General features: G+C 35.4%; 1 protein-coding gene across 1 annotated transcript; it reads left to right on the forward strand.

The window, feature by feature from the left end:
* The first annotated feature begins 859 nt into the window (after nt 1-859).
* prdx4 (peroxiredoxin 4) lies at nt 860-10,434 on the forward strand. The gene is made up of 7 exons (XM_079814647.1): nt 860-1,112; nt 1,669-1,786; nt 3,687-3,803; nt 5,337-5,459; nt 6,216-6,346; nt 10,142-10,176; nt 10,289-10,434. The coding sequence occupies exons 1-7, from the start codon at nt 905-907 to the stop codon at nt 10,337-10,339; spliced, it is 783 nt and encodes a 260-aa protein (XP_079670773.1). The 5' UTR covers nt 860-904; the 3' UTR covers nt 10,340-10,434.
* The last annotated feature ends 265 nt before the right edge of the window (nt 10,435-10,699 follow it).

A 10,699-nucleotide genomic window follows, 5' to 3' on the forward strand; every position in this document is an offset into this window, starting at 1 on the left:
GGAGGCCTATCTGAAGCCTTTCTCAGCCATCAGCTTTCAACAAAAATATCTTCATTTGTGTTCCGAATATGAATGGAGATCTTATGGGTGTCGAACGACATGAGGGTGAGTAATTAATGACAGAATTTTCATTTTTGGGTGAACTAACCCTTTAAGTTGACCCAACGTAAGTACATCAAATTGGAATAACAGAATTGCATAATGCTGAAATAAAGCAAGTTAATCATGTGGAAATACTTTCCATGATTTTTTTATGTTCATTCAAAGAGTTATTTTTTTGAGTGCACAGATACACAGTCTCTCCAAGGTTGGAGTTGTTGAGCTCTAGTACTGATCAGAAAGTTTCCCAAAACATACTGATAACATGTGCTTTCTCTCAGTGAGAGGTACAGACAACAGTACAGACTATACGTATTCATTCAATTCTTTAGTGTTTAAGCACTGAAAAAAGAAGTTGTGTTGGATTTACATGATTTAATCATGTACATCGGTTCCACATGAATCAATTAAGTTAAACAAACATAGGTTCACATAATTTCAACATCATGGAATTAAGTTGTTTTTAAAATATATATAATTTGTGACAATTATACTAAGACATTCGCAACTTCATGTTATTTTTTTAGGTCAAAAAAATTATTAAAACTGTTAATAAAACAACGGGTGTTATTAAATAGTAATTAGTAAATAAATTAAATCATTCTTCTAACAGACGAAAAATAATGGCGCGCTGAAGCGGAAACCTCAGATCTTTATATCATAAACATCGACGCGAGACCCGCTCAGCAGAATGCAGCTGCAGTCGATCCGTTTAGCTTACAGATCGGTGACGTCACCGTGCGCGGCGCCAGAAAGAGGAATAATAATCAAACTAGGAGAGACGTGCTTCCTGCAAGACTCAGCAATGGATGTCAGTCGCTACATCAAAACGCCCAGAGAATGGCTCGGTGTTGCGTGCACACTACTTTTACTCACCGAGTCGGTTGTGTGCGACGGTGCAAACGGGAAGAGGGAGCAGGAGTGTCATAATTATGCCAGTGGACACGTTTATCCCGGAGAGGCTTTCCGCGCTCCCGTCTCCGATCATTCCTTACACCTGAGCAAAGCCAAAAGTGCGTATCGCGAATTTTAAAAGCACCGTGTGCGAGTTTAAATGACACAACTTGAGCTTAAGTGTTTTTTAAAATATTTTAATTGTAAAAACCCCCCCCGTTATTTTGCATCATGTTTCTGTAACAGCTGTCAACATGTAACTTACTACTATTAGCCTATTAGCATGTTCTATTATTTTGATAAATATGTGGAGTTACTTCAGATGAACGTCTTTTAAAATGCTATAAAACTTACTTTGAGAGAATGAAAATGGCATAAATTCAATATTTTGTCTTCATGACAGTTCATTTGATGCATTATAATCAGTATAATTAATTAACATCCGCGTTTTAGTTATTAATATGTGCTGTTTTGTGCAGTTCGGGTCTTTTTTACTTGTGTTTTTCTGTTAATAATTTTTGGACACGTCATGGTTTGAAACTTGAATCTCTTAAAGAGACAGTCGTTCAAAAAAAAAAGAAAGAAAAAGAGAGAGTCGTTCACATGCATATGCACAAGCTGATCTGGTTTAATAATAATGCACTACTTTTTGTGATGTGATTCTTTCTTTTGTAGTCTCAAAACCAGCTCCACACTGGGAGGGAACAGCTGTGATCAATGGAGAGTTTAAGGAGCTGAAACTGTCCGATTACAGAGGGAAATACTTGGTTTTCTTCTTCTACCCGCTGGATTTGTGAGCATGCTTTGACTACACAAACTGGGAATCATTAAGATTTTTTAAATGCATTTAAAATGCGTCTCTTGTGCTCACCAAGGCAGCATTTATTTGATCAAAAACACAATAAAATCAGTAATATTGGGAAATATTTTTACCATTTGAAATAAATGTTTTCCATTTGTAATATATTGTCGAAATGTAATTCATTCCTGTGATCAAAGATGAATTTTCAGCATTATTACTTCCAGTCTTCAGTGTCACATGACCCTTCAGAAATCATTCTAATATGATGATTTGCTGATTCATAATTTTGTGGAAACCAAAATTAATTTTCTTTCGGGTTTCTGTGATGAATGGAAAGTTCAACAGAACAGCATTTAATTTTACGGCGACACATTGCTGTCTCATATTATTTCTTATTTTAATGACGCATATGTAGTTTTAACAACATGAAATCTCTTTATTACGACAATTGAGTGGAAAAATATGTACAGTCAAACCAAAATTTATTCAGACTCCTTCAACATTTTCTCACATTATCACAGTTTATTTGCTATAATTTAGAAAATGGTAATAAAATATGACTAACTGTGTCAGAACAAATTAATCTGGATAATGTCAGATAACTTTGATAGAAAGGTGTGTAATGGATTACAATCAACCAATCAGCTGTTAGATTAATGGACACAATTAAATAATACCAATTTAGCTCAACCAATGCTTTATTTAGTTCAGTCTGTGGTGTCAAAGGTCGCATTAGTTAAATTAAAGAAAAAACACTGAAGCAAAACATGATCAGGTCAAAGTGTCTGAATCATTTTGCTCCCAAATTTTACTGGTAGTCACTGTATGAAGAAATTTTGGGTGTAATATGTCACAGTTTGCTTTAATTTGCTCTCCTCACTTACAGAAATGAACTATAGTGTCCTGCACACACTAGTAAAAAACATATCTGGTGTCTGAATCATTTTTGGTTTGACTGTATGTGGCAGCAATGCGTCACCATATAATTTAAACTAGAAATCTTTTGCAATATAATAAATGCACACGTCTTTATTGTCACTTTTGGTCAGTTTAATGCATCCTTGCTGAATAAAAGTTTTTTTTTTCTTCTTCTTTTATTTAACGTACTTGCCCCAAACATTGGAATGGTTTCCACAAAACTGTTTTCAACACTGATAATAATCATAAATGTTTCTTGAGCAGCAAATCCTAAAGCCAGAATGCTTTGTGAAGGGTCATGTGACACTGAAGACTGGAGTAATGATGATAAATTCAGCTTTGATCACTAAATTACACTTTAAAGCATATTAAAATAGTAAAACATTACTTTAAATTGCAATAATATTTAACAATTTTACAGTATTTTTATAAAATAAATGCATCCTTGATGAGCAGAAGAAACATTTATTTTAAAAATAGTAATATTTCCAAACTTTTGACCGGTACTGTATATATTTTTTTAAAAATAAAAATTAATATTAATTTGCTATAATGACTTTATAATGATAGAAAAAAAACATCTTTATAATGTAAAAACTGCATAGTGAAAATTAACTCGAGCAACCAGCATAACAGATTATGATTTATTAATCAATATGGGAAACAAAGTTCTATATTAATCCTCATATTAGAATGATTAGTGAAGGATCATGTGACACTGAAGACTGGAGTAATGATGATAAATTCAGCTTTGATCACAGGAATAAATGACACTTTACTATATATTCACATAGAAAACAGCTGCTTTAAAGGATAATAATATTTCACAATATTATTGTTTTTACAGTATTTTTGACAAAATAAATGCAGCCGTGATGAACAGAAGAGATTTTCCCAAAATACAATTTTCCATATATTTACCTGGTGGTGTAAATGTCAAGAACCTCGCCTCTGTTGTATTATTGATCCACAGCACGTTTGTGTGTCCTACTGAGATCATCGCCTTCAGTGATCGCGTGCACGAGTTCCAGGGCATCAACGCTGAGGTGGTCGCTTGCTCGGTGGACTCTCAGTTTACACACCTGGCCTGGTTAGACCACACACACTCTCTGGGGCTACATATGGTTTAAAACTGATACAATTGACCTATCGGTAAGCCCCGCCCCCCTTAGTTACTGTCGCTAACTCGGACAAACAAACGGAGTTGCTATTATCTTACAATGACAGCTGTCAGTGTGAAAACCTTATCCCAAGATGTTTTTGGACACAGGATGTAACGTATACCCCGTCCGAATGATGGCCAAACTGATGGTTTATGAAGTTTATTACATAATTTTTCACTCCCAAAAATCATCGTAAAAGCTGAACAAACAAAGCATAAGAAGTGCGCATTAACGTCACATTCACAAACTATCTCTCTCCGTTGCATTACCAATAACATACACAGCAAATTACACAAAAACACAGTAAACAAACATACACAGAGCGTATGACTTTTTGGAGGTGCAGTTAATAACTGGTAAACTTTGTATCTGCAAAACAACTCCGATAAACTGCGTGCGAGCTCTCGCTTTCACTAACTTACCCGTAAACTGATACCCATCAAAATAAGAGTCCTCCTTAGTAAGACAGATAATGTAGGCCGTAAACATAAACTCACAGAAAATATCTATCTTTTTTTTTAATGTATAAAAAAAACAAAAACGATAAATCACCATAACGTCTGTGACACAGAAGGACCACTTTTCGTCGAGTAGCATTCAAGAGGGACTTAAAGGGTTAGTTCACCCAAAAATGAAAATTCTGTCATTAATTACTTACCCTCATGTCGTTCGACACCCGTCAGACCTCCGTTCATCTTCGGAACAGAAATTAAGATATTTTAGTTGAAATCTGATGGCTCTGAAAGGCCTCCATTGGCTCAATGACACTCTACACTCTCAAGACCCTTAAAAGGTACTAAAGACGTCGTTACAAAGTCCATCTCACTACAGTGGTTCTACAATAACTTTATGAATCGGCGACAATAGTTTTTGTGCGCAAAAAACCCTAAATAACGACTTGCATAGTGACAACGATTTCAAAACAAAGCATCATGAAGCTTCGAAGCGTTATGAATCACTGAGTCAAATAAATATGGTGAGAGATGAATTTGGAAGCGATGGTTTACAGAAGCCTCTCACGATCACAGATGACAACATCCAAACATTTAACCAGTTTAATATGGAGAGGCACTGAAATATAGACCTTCGTGTTTTTGACCTACACGACATGAGAACAGTTAGTTATTTCGGTTTGAATATTAGACTTAATGAGTGTATGACACCCATAAAATCCTCTCAGGATCTCTGGAATCAGTGTTGCAGTACCTCAGGCACGACATTTTACCATTTTTGTAGCATAAACACCATCAAACCGATGAGAGCTTCGGATTTTCCAATGTTTACCTATGGCGCTGAAACCTAATAGATTTCCGAGTACCGGTACCAGCGCAACTGATACTCAGCTGCCATTGGCTCATCTGCGTTCGAGGGGTGGGGCTTACCGGTCAATTGTGTATATGATATCTGATACAATTGAGGACTATGAATGGACTCATTGCTGCTTTCCTTTTCTTTATCAGGATCAACACACCCAGGAAACAAGGAGGTCTCGGACCAATGAAAATCCCTCTTCTTTCTGACCTCACTCACCAGATATCCAAGGACTATGGAGTCTTTCTTGAGGATCAGGGACATGCACTCAGGTACTGAAACCAGGCCTTGGCTTTTTATCAATTGGTTATTTTTATGACTGGTACTTTAATTGTCACTAATACATGCCCTTTAGAGCATTTAAATTTTGGATATTTCTGTAACCTTTCGTTTTTTTAGGCCTCATTGACTTAAACATTGACTTTTGTTAATCTATTCACTAGCGGTGTAACTATACACTGTCATGTTTTGGTTCGATACACGGTACTGATCTCATGATGCTTTAAACAAAACCAAAATGGAGTTAAATGGTATTAAATTTAAAAAAAAAATCACAATTTGTGCTTCAGAGTTTGCGATCAATGAATAGTGCACATTTATGCCATGCGATTGCTTATGAACTAATGCTGATCAATTACGACAATGTTTACTTCACGGTGTTAATTTGAATAACCAGCTGCAATAAAAGCGTGGAAATTTCAAAATAAGAGTCCCGGTGTATTTTGGGCTTGTTTAATAAATAAGTCACGCAATGTGTCCAAATTCCACTCCGGTTATTATTTGGTTAATTTAAATTAAGTCTAATCTTCCATTACTGTATAAAATACAAACAGTATCGCTATACACGACACATATTGTTGCATTTTTGTATTGTGATATATTGTGGCACATTATATTGTTATACCCCTAATCAAAAACAACTGGAAAATCATAGATGTCCAGTGAACAATCAGAACCCTGATTTTAAAGCATGTATTGCAATATTAGATCAATATCACGTGGTAATGTTGTTCTCTGCTGTGTTTTAGAGGTCTCTTCATCATCGATGATAAAGGTGTCCTCCGTCAGATCACCATGAATGACCTGCCAGTGGGCCGCTCGGTTGACGAGACCCTCAGACTGGTGCAGGCCTTCCAGTACACTGACAAACACGGAGAAGGTACGCCAGTATTAACACTTTCACATCTGTTTTTTTTGTTTGATCTGACATGTTTTTTAGGCTTTAATCAGTTGAAAAGGTTATAGCAGTGTTTGTTAGAGCTGGCAAAGTTAATGCATTGATTAATGAGAATAAATGTTTCTATTTCAATCCTAAAAATATTTGAATGCAAATACAGAGTTTGAGATTAATTGTTTGAACTTCAAAACGGTAGACAATAGATTTTCCTATATTTCCTATGATTAAAGGAACCCCCCCCCCACTATTTTTAAAAAATAGGCTCATTTTCCTGAGTTAAACAGTCGAGTTTTACAGTTTTTGAATCCATTCAGCTGATCTCCGGGTCTGGTGGTAGCACTTTTAGCATAGATCATTGAATCTGATTAGACCGTTAGCATCTCGCTCAAAAAATTTTTTTTTATATTTAAAAAATATAAAATATTTTTCCTATTTAAAACTTGACTACTTCTTGCACAGCTGGGGACTATTTTCAGGCGCTGTGTAATATCATTGCGCCGCTGCACTCATGGTACGGCTCAAAGTTCCTTGATTGTTACGCAGGAATGAGATTATAGTTCCTAGCCATATCGGCCTAGAAAATCTTTTCATTTTCCGTCGGTCTTAGTACACGATGTAACTACAGTAGGGATGTCACAAGTACCGGTACTTCGGTACCAAGTCGGTACTGAAATTATAAAAATGTGGTGATACCAGCATTTCTGTAGAACCGGTAGTACCGACTCTTAGTACATTTGCAGCTGCGTTCAGTCGCTTCCGTGTTTATCTAAGCGCAGGGCTCCAGACTGAAGCCGAATATATATATATATATATATATATATATAAATAAATAAATAAATAAATAAATAAATAAATAAATAAATAAATAAATAAATAAATAAATATTCGGCTTCAGTCTGGAGCCCTGACTATACACACACTAGTGTCTGTGAATATTAAACTGCAAAATACTATTTAAATATTACTCCTGCATGTTCTGCCTCTCTGTGTGAATGATGGGCGGGCGGGAGCACACACACACACACACACACACACGTACGTGTGACACTCGCTCACTGTCTTTGTAGTCTCTGCCGTGTGTCACTATTAGAGCCCGACCGATATATCGGCGGGCCGATATTATCGGCCGATATTAGGCTTTTTCCAAACTATCGGTATCGGCATTTATGATGGCCGATAAATGAATATTTTTTTAAAAATAAAAAAACCGGACGAAACACCTCTCAAACACATTGAGTGTTGGCGTTTCATAGTTTGTCCACCAGAGGGCGCTCTACAACGTGCCGGCTGGCAACACCACCAGCTGATCCAGCAGAGTCATGCTGAGCTTCAGCGCTCTGAGCGCTGCATTCACAACACAGATCATCCGCGAAATGCATGTAAGTTGGCAACGAGACATACATTGCTTGAATTGAATAACAGTTAAAAGAACATCCCCATCAGTTCTCTTAACTCAAATAACATGACACAATTTGTAACTGCCAAGTCCAGTTTTGCTGTTACATGTAAGCCAAGAGAGCTGGTAATTACGCTAGGTTACAGTTGACTGACTTATTTTACCTCAGACAATGTGACTGAATAAAATGTATTTCTTTAATAGTCTGACAGTTTGACATCATGAGACGTATCATCTCTCCCCTGCCCGTTATTTTGAAAAAGTATACATATTTCTAAATTATAATTTATCATAGACGCTAACCACAAAGCTAGCTAATGCCATGGCTATCAGTGGGAGACCGCTAACATTAATGCGCCTTGAAAAACACAACAAACTTATTCTGCCTAAATAAAGTAATGATTACTGTATTTATAACTAGTATATTTGTAGTTCCAGTCTCTGCATTGTAAATCGTAAGTTAGGCTCGTGAAGAGTGAACGAAAGTGCGTGACTTCGTTCAGACGCCGCATTAACGAGTCAAATAATGGATTACACGAGTCATCATCAGTAACGTTAGTAGATTTTAGAAGGCAGGCAGCAAATGATGATTGAAAATGGTTTGTGGTAGCTTGATGGATAGAATTAAAAGTGCATGTAAAGGGATAAGCAAGTTGACATTGTAATTATAAGGTGGCTCATATTTATACTGTATATAGTTTATGTTTTGCTGTTGTTGTTATTTATCAGAACTTCTAGAACTTAACTGAATATTTTTTTTTTCCAGTCTTGCTAAAAGTTATATTTATAAAGCTTACCACATCTATTAATACTGGTAACTTTGATTTTTTGTTTTTGTTAGCCTATTGTGTTTTCGTCCAAACGACTTTAAGTTTCATATCTTAAGTTTGTATTTTTATACATTTTATTTATCAGAACTTTAATATATTTTATGTTCCTCTGTTCTGTTGTAACAATAAAACAAACAAGTTTATTTTTAAACTGCATTATCATATTATTTTAGAGAGGCTGAGGGATCATGAATAACTACAAATAACTGATGTATAAGGGAAATCTGTTTGTGTTTTTTTACGCGTTTCTGTTATTTTATTTTTTTATTTTTTATATATATCGGCTGATATATCGGAATATCGGATTTTTAAGTGACCAAATATTTGTATCGGTATCGGCCTTAAAAATCCTTTATCGGTCGGGCTCTAGTCACTATATGAGGACACAAACGCATAAACAGTCACTTCATAAGAATTTACAGTTTCATTTGAGAAAACTGTTATATCATGAACACAGACACTCAAAGGTGTTCACGGTAACCCGTCAAAATAAAAGTTTGGTTTAAAAAATAATTAATTTACAGAATATATCAGGCTACTGTTGTAGCCTACAGTAGGTTTAGCTCTGTCATAATAATACGTCTCTACTAATAATAAAAATTATGCCTAGATGGTTAATTATTTTTCACTTGATTTTTTTTTATAAACAATGTTTACTTTTAAACGGCATACAGCCTTTAAATGTTTATACATTATTCACTTTATAATTAGTCATCATAAATAATAAACTTAATAATTTTTTTTTAAATAGTTCAATAATAAAAAAATAATAATAAAAAACATTTAGCTGTGGTACTGAAATTGGTACGAAGTACTGTAAAATTTCTATGGTATTGGTACCGGCTACTGGAATTTTGGTACCGTGACATCCCTAAACTACAGAAGAGTCAAGTTTTAAATAGGAACAATTTTGAAACTCTTTGGATGCTAAAACAGTTTAATCAGATTCAATGATCTATGCTAAGCTAAAAGTGCCACCGCCAGACCCAGAGATCGGCTGAATGGATTCGAAAACAGTAGAACTGGACTGTTTAACTCTAGGGGAGACGGAAAATTAGCCTATTTTCAAAAAAAGTGGAGTGTTCCTTTAAAGTAAGAGAGGATATTCTTCAAATGTGTGGCATGTCAGTATTCTTGTTAGTAGATTTAAATCACTTTTCCTTAAATATTGTAAATGGTGATATGCATTATCAGCCACAATGTTGAAATGAAGAGTCCAGCATCTCTTAATCATATTTTTTATGATTTTAATTGCCATGGTTTAGGTTCTCTTCACAAATTATATTACTCTGTGAAACACTTTGAGAATCCATATGAGTTTTTATCTTAAGCAAACTTTACATTGCCCTTATATAGTTTTTTTTTACATGTTACTCACCATGAAAATAGCCAAGGAAGCTGGTATGGCGTTAAAACACCAACCAACCAAAACATTGTAATATAAATAGCATATGTCATACGTGAATAAGAAGAATATGAGCATGCACTGACATAAAAGTAAGGGTTTTGGTTTGTGTGTTACTGACGCCGTCTCTGTCTCTCTGATGTCAGTGTGTCCGGCTGGATGGAAGCCTGGCAGTGATACGGTAAGACTTGACCTCTGATATCTGTGTGTGTGTGTGTGTGTGTGTGTGTGTGTGTGTGTGTGTGTTTCTCTGTAAATATATACACTATCTCTCTCTCTCTCTCTCCACACAGATTATCCCAGACCCCGCAGGCAAACTGAAGTACTTCGATAAACTCCAATGAGGTTCATGTTCCACTAGAGGTTTTTGTTCTGGTTTCTGACCAATTACTGTTTCCAAAGTGCAGAATAAAAGGAGAGTTTTGATAAACACGTCTTGTCCCTGTGTTGTGTCTGATTGTTTGTATGCCTGTACAAAACATGTTTCCCATGTCATAGAAATAAATAAAATCTTAGCAATAAACAATAGAAAATGTAACACTTTACAATAAGGTTCTATTAGTTAATGCATTAGTTAACATGAACTAACCATGAACAACACCTAACTAAAACAGTATAGTCATTTACCTCTGTCTAGTGACCAAGACTGGTAACTTTGTGACTGTGGGCCCACATAATGAACTCTGAGAACCGAATGAATGATT

The sequence above is a fragment of the Gobio gobio genome (genome assembly GCF_949357685.1).
Source record: "Gobio gobio genome assembly, chromosome: 4".
In the NCBI taxonomy this organism is placed as follows: domain Eukaryota; kingdom Metazoa; phylum Chordata; class Actinopteri; order Cypriniformes; family Gobionidae; genus Gobio; species Gobio gobio.

Excerpts from the sequence above, each read along its gene's own strand:
- prdx4 (XM_079814647.1), top strand. The coding sequence starts at position 905 with ATGGATGTCAGTCGCTACATCAAAACGCCCAGAGAATGGCTCGGTGTT. Across the intron at positions 1,113-1,668 it reads ACACCTGAGCAAAGCCAAAA|TCTCAAAACCAGCTCCACAC; the intron begins GTGCGTATCGCG and ends TTTCTTTTGTAG. Across the intron at positions 6,347-10,141 it reads CACTGACAAACACGGAGAAG|TGTGTCCGGCTGGATGGAAG; the intron begins GTACGCCAGTAT and ends CTCTGATGTCAG.